Source organism: Microtus ochrogaster, linkage group LG10 (genome assembly GCF_000317375.1).
Source record: "Microtus ochrogaster isolate Prairie Vole_2 linkage group LG10, MicOch1.0, whole genome shotgun sequence".
NCBI classification, from domain to species: Eukaryota; Metazoa; Chordata; class Mammalia; order Rodentia; family Cricetidae; genus Microtus; species Microtus ochrogaster.
This window is the reverse complement of record NC_022035.1, coordinates 10,676,200-10,698,749: the sequence shown is the minus strand read 5'-3', so window position 1 is coordinate 10,698,749 and position 22,550 is coordinate 10,676,200. Positions and strand designations below refer to the sequence as shown.

Genomic DNA, 22,550 nt, shown 5'->3' with positions numbered 1-22,550 from the left:
TCTTGGCTTGACCACTGTATGCTATTTGCCTGTTTAAAGTTCTTAGAGGTCAAATGAGGAGGTGCTTGTCTGAGGCCAATGTTAAAGACACAACCTTAAACAAGAGCCAAATTCATGGAGATAGTTAACTTTGAGAATATATGAAGTAGAAGAGTGAAATTTTGGTCTAGATTCAAAATAAAAATCACAAAGTATGCAAAAAAAAAATTCTAGAAGCTAAAAGTGAAGACTAGGCCATTACTCGGCAATCTGTTTGGATGCTTTTCTTTGTGTTTCGTACTCTTCATGCCTCCAGAACTTGATCTTAAATGCTATTTTGTGATGATTGTAGCCTATAAGGGACTCCTGCATCCAAATATTTGTGGTCAATCCTAAAAGGAGATCGGAGGGCAGAGAAGAAGATGAGGACAAAACAAAGAAATAGAGGAGAAAAAGACAGAGAGGAGGAATGTGTTTCATTCACACCCTGCTTCCTTTTCTCCTCCATGTCACTACCAATGCTGTATTCTTGCATTCCAAATAAATCCAAACACAATTAAAAGCAAGAACTATTGAAAAGCCATATGAGCTATTTCAAGTTAGACTTACATGCCAGTGGTATCACTTTTTAATATTAAAATAAGTAAAATGGAAAACAAGAGCCGAAGAACATAACAAGTAAATTCATATGTATAAAACAAGTAGATTTCAATTGCATTCAATTATTTCAGCCAATCACCTCGAAGGGAAGATCCTCTAAAGAAAATTGCATTGCCTTCCCAACTCCTTGGAGAGCCAGTTTAGTTAACAGCCTACCTACACTTCAGAGATGACCATGCAGCTTACATGTCAAACTCATTTTCAAATGTCAATCATGTCCTTTTCAATCTAATTAGTTTGGAAAGTAGTGTCACTGACCTGGAACTATGCAGACCATTTATTATCATATCATTTGATCAACCTAACACTTTGCCTCAGTTGAGTTTAAGACACCTGTAGCCAAAATGTAATATCCTTTTTCCTACTCATTACTGGGAACTCTCAATACAATTCCCTATTTACAGCTCAATTTATTACTGTGAGTACGCATGGCTAGCTTTATGGAGATCTTCCACAGAATCCTCTTTAAGATTTCAGGTCAATTAAAACAGAAAGATAAGGAAAAGGATATACAAACATATCTTATTAGTACCAAATACATACAGTAGATTCTGGATTTCAGATAGATGATTGCAGATGGGAAAAGGAGGAAGAGCAGAAAGCCATGCCCATGAGAGTAATTCGAAAGTTTGACTACACAGATTGGGTGTTTTCTTCCTCTAATATGACACAACGGACCATATGGGGAGACTATGCAGGTTGTCATCAAGTGAGTTAGTAATAGAGAAAAACCACCCTGGTCCATAGTTTACCTGACTTTAACTCAGCTAAGGCCCAGTGAGATAGCACTATAAAAAAAATCATAACCAGTTGCCCGGAGGTCAGAGAGCATTGGCAAGTGTATGAGAGAAGAGCAAAAAAGCTGGGCGGGGCTAGAGTGGGCGTGTGCTACGTGCTGGCAGCAGGGGAGCTGGAAGACAGCACACAGACACTCCTCGCCTGGTCCGTTTTCCAGCAGGACCGCGGAAATTACACGATCTTTTTCCTATTTCAGCTTTGCATATTAAGAATGAATTTGCAACACAAAAATGCAAGCAGATAATCTTATCTCCACTGCACAGCATCACACACTGTACCATGGAGGGAAAGAATACCGGCACTCTGATATGCCCCCAAATGGTATATTCATATTTTTAACTGTGGCATTTAAAAAAAAAAGTGCACCTGCTATATTTAAAGTAATGACTAGTCACTCTAGGATGGTAATCTAAAAGCAGAAGGCTGGCTGCTGGGTCTTCCTTTTTTATCCTGGACGTTTATTGGAAAAAGTTAAGTGGATTTTACCAAAATTTATGTTTGTCTGATGGAAGGGCAAAAATGTTACTCATGTTTTCCGGATCAATTTACTGCTTCTGAATAATTTTACATGAGATTTTAAAAAAAGAAAGAAAGAAAGAAAGAAAAAATGCACACCTAATGTATCCCCACTTACCTTCCGGGGAGGAGGCAGACTTTTGGGAAAAGAGAGCGTTGACTTTGCTCTTCTTACTGCTATCATTGTTTACAGACAAGCTGGACTGGATTTTCCTATGCATTTTCTGAGAAACAGGAGCTGGATTTTTGTGATTATCTGTGGGTGCAAGTTTGGCTCCGTGATGAATTCCATTTCCATTGCTCAGATTCGTGGGGCCCCCATTCTTTATCTTGCCTGTTTCCTCCTTGCTGGACTCCTGTGTTGTTGTCTGCAATCGAGGCAGGCGCTGAGGTTGGGCTGAGTAAAAAAAAAACAAAGTTCATCTGGTTAAGCAAGACGTTAAGAAGCTATTATTTTACAATAATGAAAAGATATATTCAAAAATACAAATTCAAAAATAGACTGGAGGTCTAACCAATGATAATAAAACAGAAGAGACAGGAGGGTTATAGAGGAGAGGAAGAAAGAAAAGGTGAATCAGGAAGAAGAGGAATGTTCTACAAAGAAGGAAGAAAAGAATGAAAGGAAGAGGAAGGGAGGAAGGAAGAAGGAAGAAGAAGAAAAGAACAAGGAAGGAAGGAAGGTCTAGAAAGTAAAGTAAAAGTATGTTCAACATATATCACTATACAAAGATATAATTTTAGAGGATTTTTTTTTTTAAAAACTCGGTTTTACAAAAACAGGTAATTGAACACTGGCTCAGGGAAGGTTGCTCTTTTTAAAAAAACTCGGTTTTAAAAAACAGGTAATTGAACACTGGCTGCTCTTGCCTGTTGGTCTCCTAACTACACATACACCAGCATGGTCTCAATACTAAACTCACAATTCCATTGAAATGAAAGGAACAACGAATTCAGACATTCAAATTTGGACAATAGTCAAACTTAGCTTTTTTCCAGGCAATTCTAAATTCTGGGTGAAAATCTTTTCTGTGTTTATTCCTTTAGCTCCATTTTAAAGAAAAAAAAAAAAAACTAATTCAATCCGATATGGTGCAGCTGCCAAAAGCACATATAAGCCCTTCAGAAGAACTCCTGTTTGAGACTGGACCAAGCAAAGGAGACCACCTTCATTCCTCTCCTTCAACACTACACCAGACGTCCCAACAAAAGAAATGAGTTAGAAAAAGAACGAACATCAGAGCTCTAGAAAGGAGAACACAAGCTTGTGGCATCGTGCACTCTTAGGAATGAATGAAAAGTTAAAAATTAAGAAAAATGTATTTAAGGTAAACCGTACAAAATAAATAGTATTCCAGTATGCAGTGCTAATAGGAGGCAATTCACAAATGAACCAGAGAAGAATTAGCTTCTCATCATAGGGAGAAAAACGAAATTCCAAAGCCACCCCTTAAAAACACGAGTAACGATCCAGTGCGAGAGCAGTAAGAAAGGATAGAGGTAGTTTCAGGGATCAAGAAAATGACAAAAAACTATTGAAGAGCATGGAGATGTCCGAGGAGAGGGCATAAGGATGTTCATTCTACTTAGTTTGGTAATTCTGTCCTGTTTTAGTTAGTATAGTTCCCACTAACATTTCTTTTGGGATTTTTTTTTTTATTGGTACTTAAGAAGCTGATCCCAAAATAAGGAAGAGAAATAAATATTACCAACGACATTTTAGGGCAGAAAAGTAAGGGTTGATGGAACTTTAATTAGATGTGAAATTCTGTTACCAAATTCCAGCAGCTCTTGCACTGTGGCATTCGGCCATACACAAACACACAACCAGTGGAACAGAAGACTTCCAAGTATGTAGATGTATGCACACATATAACATGTCTATGACATACAAAAAAATCCAGACCATCTACATGTCTATGTATGAAAATAAACTCTTTAGTTTACTAAAGTGGAAAGAGGGACTATTTTAATGGCTTGGTGCTCAGGAGGCTAATGGATTTAATTCCCTGGACACCACATCATTGAACAACTGGGTGAGCAATGACAATTTGTGTTGATTGGCAGGCACTACGGAGAAGTTCCATGTGACCTCAGGACCACTATTACAGCCCAGCATCTTCAACAGGAGATCAGTTTCTTAGGAATGTGCAATCTCTTGATTTAGAGAATCCTATGCTCCTGCTTCCCAGAGCATCCAGAATGACATCCTAATGACTGCCACTGAGCCCTCAGCTGGGTAGACATATGCACTTCGAAAGATGCCAAAGAAGACAGCTCAACCTAATTTACTGCTCTTCCCAGAGCACTTTCTAGAGATCTCTCCAAAGAAATGGAACGTTTGAGCTACTTCTTCTCTAAAACGAAAAATTCAAGCAATCTCAGAGCTTGGTGAAGTTGAAATGTCACTGACCAATGCTGGGCCAATCTTGACCAATCAGTCAAAAATATCTTCTCATACTCTAGTCTGAGATAAGATGAGAATTACTATGCAATAGTTAAACAGTCTCAATAAATAAAAAAAATGCAAGTGGTAAAAGATGGTTGTGTCCTGCCTCCAAATTCAAACAATGATAAATTTGACCATTTTTTTTTCTTTCTACTAACAGAACAGACTGCAAATTATGGGTTAGAGCTGGAGCTTTAGTTTAATGCATACTTAACAATTTATCTACGCTTCAATCTTCAAACCATATCTATTTCTGGGGGCAGATAAATGATGGCACTTTTATTTTTTGTTTCACTGTCACCTAATTATTTTTCTGAGTTTTGGAATTATAGTTAAGTAACCAAATATTACCTTTTCACTTCAGGTTTTATTTTTTGCAAATATTAAAACATTTTTTTTTCAGTTGAATGATTCCGCCGCATGTGTGCAGCCCATCAAATCAAAACTGAATACGCTTTATCTTAGTCATCTCAACGGATAGGAAAAGTAGAGCTTCATTGATCTTTTTTCAAGGGTATGATTTTAATCTTATGGACAAGTTGCAATTAAAACTAAACAGGAAACATGATTTTATTTTCCAGTGAAGAATGAAACTGCCTACCTGATTAAACCACAACTATTTAGCTTAAAAGAGATTTCTTCTTATTGTGTAGAACTCATGGAGAGCTCTAAACCAGCATGCTAATATGGGGGTGACACAAGGCTTCTTAAAACACAGGCGACGCCTGGGGACCCTCGCTCCCGCTTTAATGATGCACTGTTCTCATTCAGCTGTCTTGCTTTTTTTTCAAATCTTTACATATGTGACAGCTCTCAAAAGTAGACCATAGACCATCTGGCATTTTCCGAGGTGTAACTGGTGCAAGTTCAGCTCTATTGGGAGTGCGCTGCTATCTTCTGCCTGTGTTATAAAGGGACAATAGAATGTAGAACTTAGGGCTTGTTTTGAATTATTCATTTTTTTTGCCTGTATATTCAAGAAATTTTTACAAACTCTGCATTTTGTACGACATAATCGCATGCGTTAAAGGTACAAAGAAACTTTTTGACACCTCTTTTCTACAGAAGGCTGGCGTTTTGTTTGATATGTGAACATTCAGCATCTGTTATATCACTCCAAACAGGACGGGTGCCGTTACAAAAGACCCCATTTTAAATTTACTCTCTATGAGCAAAAAAAATGTATTCTCGATATTCAGGAGTGAATGCAATACTTGTCAAAATTTCAAACACCAAGTACTAGAGCATTCAGCATCTCCAGACCTGGATAGCGTCGGTCACCTGATCACCATATGTGTAGAGATTTTTTTTTCTAAACCACAGCTCGCACAATGCCGCATGATTGTAATTTTAATATCCATAATGAATAGTTACAAAAGTCTTAAGAAATACTGCTCTTTCTAGGTTCAAATGTTTTCAATCAGGGAGGATTAGGTCTAACAGTTTTCATTGGGAATAATAAACATGGGAATAAATGAGTCAATAGCATGAACTTCTTCTGATAATTAAAAAAAATAGGTGATATTGTAACTCGTAATAAGCATACACGAAGCTGCAGTTGCTGGAGCAGCAACAGAAAGCCATGTTTTACTCCAGCATATAATCTATTAGTGGGAGCAGATAACCTATCTTCATTGCTGATGCCCACACAACTCATATTCAATAAAACTGTGAGGATTCTCAGGCACTTAGTTAGTTTAAATGATTGCTATATACATTTAAAATCACACTAAATCCCATTGCTTTCCTCAGAGATATTTATAAGGTTCTTACTGGGCATGCAGTACTACATGGTCACTATAGGACACACACACACACAGAGAGAGAGAGAGAGAGAAAGAGAGAGTAATGATGGTGATATTGTATATGCGATACTATATATGAATATATAAACAGTTTAGCATATTAAATGTTATTAAAAGACACCATTCATCCTACCAATCTATATGCAATAGTGTTGTTAAACGGGAGATGAGATGTTTTATAACTTGACTCATAATTATTAATGTACACTGCCTTTTATTGCTATGTAATGTGAATTTAGTTAAAAAATCACTTAGAATCAACATGAAAGTCCTCTCTTTTTCATGAGACAGTGCCAAGACTTTCTCCATGTGCAAAGTCTGGGTGCACAAGCCTACTCTATACTGCTTTTTGTTTTTCTCCTCCCAGGGCTTTTGGAAATGCCTTATTTATCTGTGGAGTTTCTGGAGTGTTTTGGTCACATATCCTATTTTCTCTCTTCACTGTCTCTAAGATAGACATTTAGCATATTAAATTATATTTTAGAATTCTTATGCTTTTTTCGAACATTCATGATTTTTGATCCCATTCAGACACTGTGGCTCCCTAGCTATAAGTTTACATTCCTACACATTGTATTTTCTTAAAAAAAATTAATTCAATTGTAATTATTGTAAAATAAATCATCAGATTTCAATAGGAAGTATTACTATTCAAAATAAAAAAGGCAAAATGTTAAAAATTGTCCGGGAAGGCAACTGGTTTATTGATATTGCCAAATTTCATAAAGAATATTTAGAATATAATTAAACATATTTAATATCCAGAGAGGGAGACTGGTAGCTTCCTGGAAATCCATTTCTGGCTTGTCCCAAGTAGCTATTTACTCCTGTGTTCCAACCTTCTCTTGCAGGTAGATTCAGCCATTCAGCCATGTTCTCGGAGATACACTTGTTTCTACACATCTTTCCAGGCTTGGCCCCGAGGGTGTGTCTGCTCTGTAAAGTGGCTGGCGGCCACCGAGCTTCGACCACAGTAAAGAGCATACTTCAGAAATCGGAAGGAAGCAAACACTAGGCATCCTCCTGGAAGCAGAGAAGACTGGCTCCCAGTCTCATCATGCCCGTGTTGGTTCCGCCCCTTACCCTCAACTACACAGATAGATTCCCTATACTTTAAAAGTTCTCCATTTGCCTTCATCTTTAAATTCTGTGACAGTGTTAATAATTACTTCTTTCCCTAACAGCCATTGAAAAACATGTATCAAGTAAATATGAAAAAAAAAGATCTTGTATTTTCTAGAAAAAAATGCAATAAAAATAAATTCAAAATAAGAATTTTAAGGAACAGAGCCGGGCGGTGGTGGCGCATACCTTTAATCCCAGCACTCAGGAGGCAGAGGCAGCGGATCTCTGGGAATTCGAGACCAGCCTGGACTACAAGAGCTAGTTCCAGGACAGGAACCAAAAGCTATGGAGAAACCCTGTCTCGAAAAATCCAAAAAAAAAAAAAAAGAATTTTAAGGAACATAAAGCATATTTTCACTTAAGATGTATATGTGTATGTGTGTCTGCAATATATATACATATATATATATATATATATGGCCCTTAAACTATAAGTCATTAAAAAACAAACAAAATTTGTATCTACTGTTTGATTTTATACTCAAATGAATGACATCTTACCGTGCCTCACAGTCTCTAGATAACTTGTATGAGTAAAGAGTCTCCCAAACGTTTAAATTGTCAAGTTTGGTTATAGAATGCCAACTATAGGATTTATGTTTGTGTTTAAGTTACTATTCTTCCTGGAAAACCTCACAGCAATATGGTATTTGCTGTGGTATCCCTTTTGCTCCCTGACCCAATCAGTAGATACCTCTACCACTGAGTCAACTGATAAAATTGACTACCACCTATAGTTATTATAATATATTACTAATAAATATGTTGTGAATACACCTAAGAAAATAAATGCATATGCACCTATACACAATTTGTAGAAAAGAAATTACACAAACACTGCTTTACATTATCAAAACAATACCTCAATAAAACAATTATCATAAAGGTATGAGTTTTTGAAAAAGCTATTTTTAAATACGTTGTATAAAATGGCAGACAGATTTATGAGGGGCAGTGTATTCATTTCTTAAAGGAAACACCTCTGTGTTTTCTAAGAGGCAATAATGGGCACATTTGGAATCAATATATCTGTGCTGTTCCTAAGACGTAAGACACATTTCTTTCATGTTTTATAAAGAATCAATTAACAGACAAGTAGACATGCAAAGAGCCCTACTGTTGCCTTCGTTCTGTATCTCCAGACAGAAGCTTTGCTAGCAAATCTTCAAACACTAAGGCGGTAACTATGGGAAGGCTGCTGCTTAGTACTTTGACCACAATTAAAAGTGAAGCTTTTCTCCACTTTTGTTCATCTTCCTCCACAAAGGATTCAGAGAAATGGCTTCCAAATTATTATTTGAAGGTTTAAAAAAAAAACAAAAACAAACAAGCAAGCAAACAAAGAAACATGATTGTTTGAAAGGTACCCTATGGTCTATACAACAGGACAGGATGTATTTAAATATATTCTTCTTATATTAATGCTTTGAAACCACATCACTGAACCAAACTTTTCGTCTCCTACAAACATGTGATGCATGCTACAGTGAAATTCGAGTGGACAATGAATGACATTTAGTAGGCAATCATGGAGCATAACACCAAACGACCAAAACCTCAGAATTCACCTAGAGGCTCTCCACACTAACGAAAATATCCAGGGACCACAAAGCAACCTTCAAGAAGCCTGGAGAAATCTAGGCTTCACCCTAATAAACCCACGAAGACTCAGACAGATGCAGAACTGATCTGGCTTACAGACCTAGACCCAAGCTCTGTCTCTGGGTCATTTAGCCTTCTTGGTGTCTTACAGACTTGTAGCTAAGGAGTGAACAAAAATCAAAATGCTTTAAAGCAAGAATCTGATTTAGAGTAAAAACCTGCATGAGGAAGAAGACTGACTTGTTGACACATAAATCTGGCTAAGCAGAGGTAAACCTGAAAGAGGGAATATCAGTCATCCTTGTTAAAACTAAGCAGTCAGTAATAAATATTAATGAAGGGTAAGTTACACAAGTTTCCATCAGTTCTTGGGAGGCAAAGCTTGTGTTGTTTAAGGCTGGAGTGATACGGCATTCTGTAGGAAATGTAGTAGGTTTTTCAGTAGTAAGGAACATAATGGATACGGACATCCTGGACACTGGGCCTTCTATAGTTAAAACACTAAAAGGATCTTGTGATGTGGACACCTACTAGAAAAAGCAGGCAACTTTACTAAAAGATGATTTTCTTGTTGGGAAAAACAACCATTGCTAGCAATATACAAATAAATTAGTCACTATATAAATCTAAAACTGTGTACCCCTCTATATAGACAAATTTCAAACAGCCACTGACCTAGGGGTCAAGCCTTGGTGGAGTAGATGAAAGGTTACTGTTCAGCCTCCAGGTACCTTTTGGCCATCCCTAAATATAGGATTACAAGAAACTAATGGTCTGGATAGCCAGTGATCTAGACCCGCTGGGGTTCAGAGAAGCATGCACACTAGCTAAGTCACAGTAGGCAAATTCATTGTCACTTTCTCAATTTAGTGCCCTAATTAAAGTGCTCTGAAGAGCAACAGTGGAATCCGGAAACATCTGAGCCCTGCCTAGGAGTTCTAAAGAGATGGATAATTCTCCAGTGGAGACACATTGAGGTATAGGGGCAGGCACTACCTGCAGCGAGCCTCACTACCACTAGAGGTATGGTTGGTGACAAGAAGCTTTTAAATGGTGAATAAATGAGATCAGAGGAGGGAAGATCTCAAAACATGCCACCAAAGGAGGTTCTCTACAAGGAAAAGAGAAGAAAGAGGAGAGACAGAGACAGAGAGAAGAAATTGGACTGCTACCGAAAATAAAAAAATAAAATAAATCCCTTGGGACTTTCCCACTGAATCTAAATATTTGTTAGAAACTGAAGAAGCACTGCTAAGTCTCCTCCACGGGAATCTTCTCTGAAATGGCTTTGACAGATACCAAACAAGGAAATCTTAACAGAGTCTTCCAGTAAACACACTCACTACACACAGAGCACAGGCCAAAGTCGGATGCTGTACATGGAATACTCATACCGTCCTCACTACCCTGCATCCCTTGACCCACCCTGCATCCCCTTCACTGTGTCTTCATCCACAGACAGGATGAAAACAAGTTATATCAAGTTTAATCTAGGGCGGTCTTCCAATTTCAGAGGAGGGTGACACATCACCCAGAGGGGCTGAAAAAGAGAATGTGCTAGATCTGGATGTACCATCTCCATGACTGACTCCTCATGAGGAAAGATGAAGTGCGTAGGTGTTAGCGAGAAATCGGATCTCATCAAGAAAACACAATATGGAATTGCATGAACAGGACAAAATCTGCTGTATAACTGTACACTGCGAGCTAAGGTCACCGTAGCAGACATTTATGCTTGTCGATTCAACATCATCACTGTTGTCCCGGTGACAATATAGATATTAATGAGAATGGAACTAGATTCACTGACAGCAACTTCTGCAGCCACACAGTGTTTTTAGTTTCAGGCATTTGTACACAGAACTTGACAATCCTGGGTCTTCGCTGACTTGCATTGACAGCAGTGTTCCTCAAGGACAGGGTCCCATATTCCTCGGATTCCATCAACCTCATCAGCACACGCATGCTGACAAAGAGCCTTGTGTGATGTTCAGCACCCAGTGGACACCCAGTGGAAATTAACTGATGATGATGAATTATCCTAGCTTTTAAGCTGTCACTTGATCCCAGAATATAATAACCTTCCCGAATAAATCAAGCAACAGTTTGGTATTCAGTACCATTATAAACTTCATCCTTCACCTTCCCGAGCCTAGGGAATTGCTGTAAGAGCATAATATAAGGATGGTTGAACTGTAGCAAAAATTCAAGAAACTCTCTCTGTTATAACAAGGGAATTAAAGATTCAGTTACAGATATCGAAGAATGTGTGGAGAAATGCATCAAGAAATGTTCACGAAATAACCTTTCCAAAGAGGAGCATAAAAAAAAGTCACTGCCAAATTATCTCTCTAAAAGATCCTTCCCATAAGAAAAGCAAGCTCAACTTAGTGTGCAAGTAAAGCCGGTATTTCCTTAAGCACAGGGCAACGGACGTACAAATGCAGCCATAGCTAAAGGATGTGAGGTCAGGTCGAAGAACCTGAGATGCTAACTAAGCAATTCAACATTTAAGAAGGAAAACCCATTTCTTAATGGCGTATGTGACACAAACCAAAAGAATAATAAATCCCAAAAGAATCACCAGCTTTAACCAAGTTCATAATCCCCAGGTTCACTGGTGAGTGGCGGCAATGGCAAGAACTTCTACCAATCCCCTTAAAATGTGGCCTGAGACTAGGGATCCTCTGTGCTTTAGCTCTTGTTATAAAAGATGCAGGCGGATCTCTGTGAGTTCGAGACCAGCCTGGTCTACAAAGGGAGTTCCAGGACAGGCTCCAAAACCACAGAGAAACCCTGTCTCGAAAAAACTAAAAAAATAAATAAATAAATAAAAGATGCATCTGCCCAGATAATTTGAAAATTCAAGACTGAGAGCAAAGTTACAGATTGACTCAAAGTTGAATCAGGTCTTCATGATCGTGTTGGACTCCTATAGGGACCCTGGCAACATCCCTTCATAAAGGAACTACTGTATAACTTGCTATGCTGTGGAACTGCTGGCAATATTCAAGGTAACGATGCAGAGAAGTTTGTCCAGGTTGCACAAGTCCATTCTCATACGCACAACTGAGCAAATATGTGTATATATGGTATTCTAGCAGATACACAATGGGGGAAATAATTGTGAAAATGCATAAGGAAACACAAGAGGGCTTTCTCATTCTCATCCCCCAGGTTGCAGTCTTAATTCCTCTATTATCGGGCTGCTTTAACTTTTTGGATCCTGATTTAGATTACGGTATCCATCAAATTACAGTACGGCTTGACAGAATAAAATACTACTTAAAACACAGGCATCAACAAGTGGCTACGTAGAGAGGGACAAGACCATTAATCATGCTTGAAGAGTCACAGTCTGGGACCATTTACATAACTGGTTCCTCTCCTAATCTCTCCATTAAAATATACTAAATCTGTCAAGGTCACTTTGGCTGCAAAATGGCTGAAATAAGTCATTGTAAAATATTTGTTATGTACTATTCTAGGGGACAAGGGACCTTACAGTGAACAGATTTACAAAGAACTCATTCACTGTAGAGCTTATGGATATTTATGATGTCAAGTAACAATAAATTCAGAGGCCATCCCTAATAGTGTTAATTTCACATCTTAATGTCATTAGAGGAAAGGATTCAACTGTAGGAAAAAGAGCTATCAAAATGACGTCACAGTTTTCCCATCTGCCAGACATGGGGGGGGGTGCGAGGTTTCAGTGGACACACTAGCTTCACTTTCACAGAAAGCTGAGTTTACTTTCATTATGGGAAGAAAAAACAAAAAAAAAAAAAAAACAGAAACACTTTCAGATGTACAATTTGGCACACTCCCCCGAGAGACGGCATCCTCTGCAAACGTGTGTATAAACACGCTTCAGAAGCACGCTGTGGAGACACATGTTATTTTATTTGCATGTAATATGTTTAAGTCACAGTGTTCTTGAAAAGGAAAAACAAAGACAAAACTGAGATACAATGTCAGAAAACAAGGATAAAATACTAGAAAAAAAACGGAATGGTGAAGGAAAACGCCACAGAATGAGAGATGAAAGAGGATGAGAGAGGGAAACAGCGTTGGAAGCGGGGTGAGGGGTGAGGCAGCAGTCTGAAAGGCAGCACAAGGCACAAGCAGCCTTCCCTGCGGCTCTGAACCACTTGCCCCTGGAGCTGAGTCTTGCACACAATACCTGTGCCTAACACTCCTCCTTCTGCCTTGGCAGCAACAGTTTAAATGTTTGTCGGTTCTTACCTAAGTTATCACGGCCTCCTAACCAGAGCTCTCTAACTCTGGCCCCCTTTCACATCACTAACGAACCAGGACAAACCCAGAAGCTGTTTGCTTTACTGTCTCGGTGAAAAATTCTAGGTTTATTGATCATTAGGGTAAAATCAGTACTTTTCAAAACCCTTTCCTTCCCCTCCCTATCGTTTTCCTGGGCCCCAGCCATGTGACACTGGCCTTGCTTCTCACATGGTCCAGGCCACCATGTGATTCTTTTCTATTTGCTCTCTTAGAATGCTCCACTACGTCGTACTTCAAACCTACATCCCGTTTCATCTGCCCTCTGTCCTTGCAGATGCTCCCTCTGAGGTAAAAGTGACTCCCTCCTCTTGAAATTAGGAGAAAACCTTATTGGAAAGTCTGCCACTTCCCACCAACATACTACATTCCACCACAGCAAGCACCATATCATTCGTGAATTCGCAGCGTCACTCAGCAAGCCTCTGCTTAGCGTGATATGCATGTGTCCTGTGCCTACCATAAAGTGGGGCAGAATATCCAGCACCTAGAACAATGGACGCTAGGCAAAAATGACACAAATGTCAAGGTAGAAAAAAATTGCATTCTTCCACCGCTCCCCAATTTGAATTCTTTAAACAAAGCCCTAACATAAAAGTGTAGAGTGCTCTCAGGAAAACTCTGGGCAGAAGTGCCTTTCCCTGTGCTCCCTAAAAGAATCTGCCTTCTTCTTCCGTTCCTGGGTGAAGATTAGAATGTAGCTGAATCCTCTGAATCCCCAACCACCCAGCAAAGCCTGTAATTCATTAGGCCTATCATTATTTCTTATTCAAATGAATTAGGGGAAAAAACTGTCAGAATTATGTATTACCATGAGCTTCATATTAATTTCACATTAGAATAATATTACCATGTAGTCCAACAGTGGACAAGAAATCAAAAATAATTAAACAAAATAAAAAAAAAACTGAAACAAAAGACTTTAGCACTTCAGATAAACAGCTGATAGAAATGGCTGTTTACAGAGAACTGGGATTTGAGGAATTGTTGATTCTTCGTTTTGTTTTCGATGCTATGCATTCTTTTTTTTTTTTTTTTTTTTTTTTTGGTTTTTCGAGACAGGGTTTCTCCGTAGCTTTTGGTTCCTGTCCTGGAACTAGCTCTTGCAGTCCAGGCTGGCCTCGAACTCACAGAGATCCACCTGCCTCTGCCTCCCGAGTGCTGGGATTAAAGGCGTGCGCCACCACCGCCCGGCTGATGCTATGCATTCTTTCACCAAGTTCTGACCGAGTATATTTTAAGTATAGGACACAATGCAAAGGCTATTGAAACAGTGGTGAGCAACAAAGAAAAGTCGTGCACAATTGAAAATTGTGGTAGCTGTCACAAAGTAACAAATACCACTAGAAGCAGTTTTCTCCCAGCAACAAGAAGAAAAGCTTCACTTCGGAAAGGTACAAAGGGCACCTCAACAAACAGCTGAGCCGAGAAGGTCTCACAAGGAGGAGAAAGAGAAATTGGGCCAGACTGGAGCTGCCAAAGCCTTGAGGCACAAGATACCTCAGGGCTTTCACTGACGTGAGAGGAAGCCAGCATGGCTAGGGAATTCACACGCTGACCTTTGGACAGTATATTTATCGCCTAATTAAAACTATAAACATTAATGAATATACTGAAACAAGAAACACAGGATATGCCTCCAAAATTGTTCCTGGCAATATTTTTTCTGGATATTGTGCTTCTTTACCATAAGTCCATTACTAAAATAAATTATTCATTTACAAGACCACTCTCAATTTCCACTGACCAGAAGTTGGCATAAATACTTTGATTTGATTCAAGACACTCCCAACAAAAGGCCTCTTAGGAAGTTACCGAAAACAGTCAGCCACTATATACAAATGTAACACGAAGCCACAACTCGGATTATTAAGAAACATTTACAGAAATCTTAGACTTTAATTACCTTCCAAGAACAAAAGACATATAACCATGCCTCTGAAATGGACTAACCAATTTATGCCTCAATTCGGTGAAACGTGAGCTCACGTTCCACAGAAGAGCATGGATGGTATGACGGGTTTTCAACAGAGAAAAGAAGACTAAGAGAATTAAGCTGTTTTCTCAGATTTAGGAGTGAGATTATTACTCTGGTTTGTATTTATCTTGTATTTTTCTAAACTAGGCTCCTTTATCAGTTAATGGGCATAAACCTCTGGTAATTGTTCTCAAACTTCATCCAACTCCAGAGAGTTGAACAACATATTTAGCTCATGTTATCCCTTCTCCGGGAACTGTCTCCTCTCTTCCAGCATGCACTGTGCTCCAGAAGGACAAACAGAAGACATGCCCATAGATGGTGAGAGTGCTCACCATGAGCACTTTCTCAAAACGTCAAACTCTCAGAAAACACACAGCAATTTGACAGTGAACTGAGTAAGTTTGTCTGCGTGGGGCTTTATGAACTTCCTATTAGTCTCTAGTAATTGTTTCCTACTAATACAGCTTTTTTTAAAATCCCACATGTCGATTTCAAATTGTAAGCATGTTCTTATCCATAAACAAAGCTCATTATCAAGAATTACATACAGCCCCATTCCAGGCATCCTTGGGCAATTATTTACCTCATTCAAGCTCAGTCTGTCAACTGGGAAGCACAGGTTAAACGTATCAATTCCTTATGGCATCATCCTGATCTATAACATTCCAAAAGCAGAGGTCTAAAGAGCATTGTTAAGAAGTAGGTACATAGTAGGCATATGCCTTAATATCCAGAAATCTAGTAAAAAAAAAAAAAGAATAAAGAGTGTACTTATTTCTCTTGGGACTTGGGATTTTGAAAACTATTTCAAATACTATCCATCTTGTTAGAAAATTGTCTCAGCACTTAAAACACCTGTGCTTTGCCAAGAACCAGGGTTCGGTTCTCATCACACACATGGCAGCTTCTAACAGCCTGGGACTCCAAACCTAGGGGATCAATGCCCTCTTCTGACCTCCTTGGACACCAGGCAAAATGTGGCACACACATAAATACAAGCAATACACTCATGCACATAAAACAATAAAATAAATAAACCTAAAAGCAAAGAATATCTATCAATGATATTGTATGGCTTTTCCTAGAAAACTGAATGCAAAAGGATGTAAAGAGTAACATCTTCTCTAGAAAAAGTGTTTGGGAACCAAATCAACCTGCAGGAGTAATGGAAGCTATTGGGTGCTTTCCTAAACACTTACAACAACAGATACTAACTGAAACAGTGCCAGGGCCCTTGTTTGTTCTCAAGGCCGCTACAGTGACAATAGCCATCAGCAGTCGGGAAGATTACATCTCTGCGTTTGTATTGTTGTTGCTCTGCCAAATGGAAAAGCACTGAACAAATGGGAATAATGAAAATAAACATTTTCTGTATCTGCTTTTCACACGATCTGGTCCATGAGAGTAAGTGGTTAAAGGGAGGGTGGGGGGGTTAGAAGTCTATATGTACTTAGGTGTCAGAGATGAGAAGGAAGAGGTTTCCTCTCTCTCTCTCTCTCTCTCTCTCTCCCCCCCCCCCCCCGCCCCAGGGTCTCACTGTCTTGTTCTGCCTGCCTGGATATTCTGATCTGATCTGTTACAGACAGAGACCAGGCTGCCTTGAAACTCACAGCGCTCCACCTGGCTTTGTCTCCCAAGGGCTAGAATTAAAAGCTAGCATCAACCATACCCAGATACATAGTTTGGTTTTCATTTGTTTGTTTGGTTTGGGTTGGTTTTTTAAGACAGAATTTTTAATGTGTCATCCTGGCTGTCCTGGAACTCGCTCTGTAGACCAGGCTGCCCTGAAACTCACAGAGATCCACCTGCCTCTGCTTCTTGGGTGCTGGGATTAGAGGAATGAGCCACCACCGCCTGGCTAAGCTTTTGATTTATTTTTTTTTAAGTTCATGTGATAATATGAAATAATAATCCACATTAAATGGCAATACATAACACAATGGTGCTTGTGTTACCCCCCCCCCCACTTTTCCATCTGATAAAAGCAGGTCATTATTTCAAACTCAACGTTAACCTTCAGTAGACCCAGCTCACTGCTATGGCTCCTCACCTCACACTTGGCAGATAAATCTGGTCAGATACATTTTTGAGTATTTTAAGATCATATAAGAGAGCCGGGCGATGGTGGCACACGCCTTTAACCCCAGCACTCGGGAGGCAGAGGCAGGCGGATCTCTGTGAGTTCGAGACCAGCCTGGTCTACAGAGCTAGTTCCAGGACAGGCTCCAAAGCCACAGAGAAACCCTGTCTCGAAACCCCCTCCCCCCAAAAAAAAGATCATATAAGAGAAACCTCACTAGACCCTCTGGTTGCTTCTCCCAGAGTGCTGAGTAACCAATGAGATGTCTAGTCAGACTCCCTTGACTTGACTCCAAATCTCCACACAGGCCTGAAAAGGTAGTATTTCTACATCAGCATCGCAGACAGTAAGTAGGTCCACACTTCTTCTTCCAGCCCCGTTAGCGAACACCACATCACTGAGGATTTGGCTGGTGACAAGTCTATTTAGATCTTCTTTCCCAATAATAATGAGAGAATATATACCTCTAAACGTATCTCAAAGTTGGCAGAGCTTACAGCTCAAAGACTAGTGACTTGTCCACTGTCCCATACTAAGTGAATCTCATTTAGAAGTAGAATCTAAGCCCCATGACGCTAAGTCTCACCTTCTCCATGTACATAAAAATCTCTGCATCTTGCTGTTGTACGCCACCCGCACCCTTGCTGTGTCTAAATTCTGTCAAAAATAGAGCTTGCTACCAACAAATTAAATTTCAGGCCATTACTTCATTTTCAAGCTAATCGGCTAATGGCATCTGTACTTCCTCTTTTGATGTAAATTCTATGCTGCACTTATTTATGGTGGCTCCTGCAGTTTTTTCAAAGTCTTCCTTCATTATCCTTGGGGGCCCTTCGAGCACTCATCGGGTGGACTACCGCAGCAGGAAGCGATGGAAACTATCCGAGGTGAAGAGCAGAGCCTGTGAATAGGGAAGCATCACTGCGACACGTTACAAAGGACTGAGTTGCAACGTGCTGCACCAAAGGCTATCACAGAGACGGATGTATGGTAAGGATTCATGCGGCAACAAGCTGATCATCCAAAGAGACTATCTACACACATGGTCTCTCTTCTTACTCCCATGCCAAGAAGCAAAGATGACAGTATCAGTTAAGAGGGAGGAGGATAAAGTCATCCCTAAAGGATGACCCCCAACCCCAAGGCATGCTATTTTAAAACTACAAACTGCCCACTTTTCAGTCCACTGTAATTTAGTGTTTCGCACACTAAAATGGATACTGAAATCTGTCATTATTACTGCCCAGCCTGTAATCGCTCCCACTCAGTCCTGCCAAAGCTCTAGATTCTGACTCCGAGAGCTCAGATATGCAGGCTCAAAATGTGGCGTGGTTAGCCTTTGTTTTTAGTTATTTTTTTTTTTTTTGTAAGTAACTGCAGAAAATGAGCAAACCCAAATGGGCTTTCACATTAACTATGTACCATCCAGACCTTAACACGGTAGATCAGTGGATGTCAGGAAGAAAACAAATTATTAAAGACTTCTTCTTAGGCACTTTTACACTAAGCCCCTGTTTTCTTTAAGATTAAGGAGGAGAAGAAAATGATTGTGAACTAAAGACTTACAGAAACAGGTAAACTTGGGAAAGGAGAAAACCACGGCATGAATGGTAGAGCAATGCTATGGGCTCCGTTTCTCAGGAAGGAAGGTTGGGTTTTAATAAATGATCTTTAACTAAAGATCCTGATGACTATACTCATTGGCTGCAAAGTATAAATTTCAAAATGTCAGAGGATAAAAGCTCAACATGCTGGCACACCTTTAATCCCAGCTCTTAGGAGGTAGAGGCAGGCAGATCTCCATGAACGCAAAGCTTTGTCTACATAGCAAGTACCAGGACAGTCAGGGTTATATATTGTCAGAAAAGAAAAAAATAGAGAGAGAGAGTTTATTTCTGTGGGTTTGTATTATTTCTGTGGGAAATTCCAAATTATATGACTCTTCATGAAAATGTTATATCTTGCTTATTCCTTTACTATTTGATATTTATTGTTATATATCAGCCATGACTATACCATGATTTATTTATCTATTCTACCCTAATGTGCTTTTGAGTCATTTTAAGGTTCGGTTAGTCATAAAGGTGATACTTTGAATGCATATAAAATAAAAAGCTACAGCAAAGGTGAGTAGAAATGATATTTTACTTGGGGGCCTTAAGAGGGTAGCAAATGAAAACTATGCATGCATGTAGTCCTCTGTGTTATGTATGACATAGTCTCACTTCCATGGTGAACATGCAATGTTCAGACTCTTCCTCCACACGAGGATGTCTGGAAGTCCTACCAGACAAGCAAATTCTAGTTTAGAATATATATTCCCTGCGACATATCAGTTCCGTCCAGAGAGGCACTTCCTTCTCTTTCACCGAAGACACTTGACATATTACAACCTCTATTCTTCCCCTTCTACACCATGGTTCATTTCATGATTCGCAGTTTCTTAATCTCTAGATGTTGGTATTTCTGCAGTAGTCCATTGTTCACTATCATAAAAAATATCATCATTTAAACAGCCAATCCCTATTCAATGCTAAACATTGTCATACCCTAACTCCCGTACAAACAAATGATTATTAGCTCGCTGACTCGAGACAATGGCACTAGGCGCTGTATTTTCCAGTGTTTTTCCAACGGCTCTACAAACACTGCCTACAATTCTTGTTTTAGTCACTATCCTAAATAAGCAAACTATGAAGCTATATATCAAAAGAATGGTTTAAAATTGTGCCTAATAAATCTTCTCAGTCTCCTACTGCATTTCCATACCACTGAAAGAAATAGCTGATATTGCACAAAGTTTTGAAATACACTGTTCTCCAAAGTATATGCCTCATCAGCAATTTATTTTAACATCCACATATCCCTCACAAAGGGAATTGAAACTAATTATGTATTGTCCCAAATGCCTAGATTCCACTGATATCATATGGATTCATATATTATTCAAAAAGCTGATTTTTTTCTGTTATTAATATGACTCTTAGGTAAACTGTATCTGTACTACGAAAGACCTCACTTTCCTCGAAGAACAAGCCCTAGATGTAATAGTTAAGGTGATATTCTTTCCAATTTATCTACAAACAGTTGATTAGAGGCTGCGTGTTCCAGGCACTTTTAACTGAAAGAAAACACTTAGTCCAATTCAAGACACGGAATCAAAGGGGGATGAAAGAGGCAGGTGTGCGTAATTCTTCAGAAAATTAGACAAAATGATTTTCATCTTCAAAATCTCGCTCGCACGTAAGGTAAACTTTGATTTTTATTTAATGTATCAAGGATACCAAGACAATCAAATAATTCCTTAAGATACGTCTAACAGACTCCAGAGTCCTTTCTTTGCACCATTTAACAAGACTACCTGTGCAAACTAAATAGCTCTTCCTCAATACGACAGGACTAATGAGCCATGCACAGTGAAACTAAAAGTAAGAAACATCTGAACAATGTTCAAGAAAACAACTCCCCCAAAGGACTATGGGGAAAAAAAAAAAGCCGGTACCAACTCTACCCAACACCGATGGGTTTTTAGTGGTTTTAGCAATCACAAGAAAACTGCATTTTCTTTTCTCTCTTTTATTTTATTTTTTAAGGCGAATAATGAAGCTGATAACTAATGCTCAGATGCCGCAGTATGTTCCAGCGCGAACCTTGCTGGTTTCTCTGCAAGTTAGAATTATCCTGGGGACTCCTGGATGCCTAAATTCCACTCCCACATGATTCCAAGTTAATTGGTTTGGGCGGGACTTAGAAAGCTGTCTGTTCAGCTAATGCGAAGAGTGGGAGCCACTGCTCCCCACAGAAAGATGTGACCACAGAACCTTGTCCCTGCCCACCTATGTAGTCAGCTTCAGTCTTCAAGATTTCTTCTCACTGAAAATGGAAAGCCATTTAAGAAAAAGAATGGCACATGCCAAGGTTCTTATCTCTCGCCTAAAACGAGTCCAAGCTCTAAGTCCCGAAAACCAGAGCAGTTTCTTTCCTAAGTTTATATTAAAACCCAGAAATTTTCTTGAATCTATTAGAAGAAGAGATGAAATATAGACAGTGTATAGTATATCGTAGGTGTTCCAACTTTTTCCTCCAGCTCAACACAAAGGCAGGCTACAAGAATCATGGGTAATGATGGTAAAGCAGAAGAAACTTTCAACTAAGGAAGAAGACTAAAATCTGGGCTTCAAATACACACACTTTAGTCAAGCTGCTTTCCTATGCTAGACATTATACGATCCCTCCCCCACCCTTCTCTCTGACAGCAAAGAAAAGCTTTCCTTTATTCAGCAACAAACACAGAAGTGAGGAAACATGGCCATGTCCTATCCAGCACAATCCACTGAGATGACAGCTATGCTCTAAGGATCGTAGGTTCAGCACTGGATAAGAGGGGCACACACAAGTGAACTGCAACTTCAAAACCAGGGAGCTTTTCCTGAGAGAGGCGGAGAAGCCCTATCCTGATGCCCTTGCTGCCTGGCTGAACATAGGAAAGAAACACAAAGGAAGCCCAGTCCTGAAGGAGGAACAGGCCATCACACATTCACGAAACAAAGTGGTGAGATCGAAAGCAGGACTGATTTAATTCGAGATTCAATCACCCAGAACCATTCCCCCAAAGTTTCCTGTGGTTCTGGAATTGTGGCATTTCAACGAGGGGATAGTAGGCATGGGTTTGACCAAAGTCACAAACTGTGGCAATGGCTAAAAGAGGAAAGAGCACTGAATATAGCAGGATGGGCTATCTGGAAAGTGAAAACGATTGGTAAGCAAGGCCTCACACCAGCTAAGGCACTCACAGGCACCCAACAGAAGGGAAAGGCAGGCTCACTGTCTAGGCAGGCAGCAGAACTAGGGGTAGAGAGGGAGAAAATGTTTTATAGGCTTTGTGTCCCATCAGCTACTACAGAAAGGACAAGGGAGGAAATTAGTTTACTGGAAAATGACCATCAAGCACAGAAGAACCTTGAGTAGTCACTACTTAACCCTTGCAGGACAAAGACCAAAGTGGGTTAAGCCATCAGCCATATGGTCCAGAAATGGGGTTGAATCCCAGTAGCTGTTGCTTAGCTACACCTGAAGTATCCCAGTGATGAACATTATAATCTGAGTCCTTTAAGAATGGTAAATGTCTCCCAGCACTCGGGAGGCAGAGGCAGGTGGATCTCTGTGAGTTCGAAACCAGCCTGGTCTACAGAGCTAGTTCCAGGACAGGCTCTAAAGCCACAGAGAAACCCTGTCTCGAAAAACCAAAAAAAAAAA

The 22,550-nt window shown here is 39.6% G+C and overlaps 1 protein-coding gene across 2 annotated transcripts in view; it reads right to left on the bottom strand.

Annotated features, from left to right (window-relative positions):
• The window catches only part of Mdfic (MyoD family inhibitor domain containing), an 85,783-nt gene that overhangs the window by 28,899 nt on the left and 34,334 nt on the right, over positions 1–22,550 (bottom strand). For both annotated transcript variants that reach the window (XM_005363743.3, XM_026787559.1), the window contains exon 4: positions 2,072–2,350. In XM_005363743.3, coding sequence (XP_005363800.1) covers positions 2,072–2,350 — 279 coding nt within the window. The remainder of the gene's footprint in view (positions 1–2,071; positions 2,351–22,550) is intronic.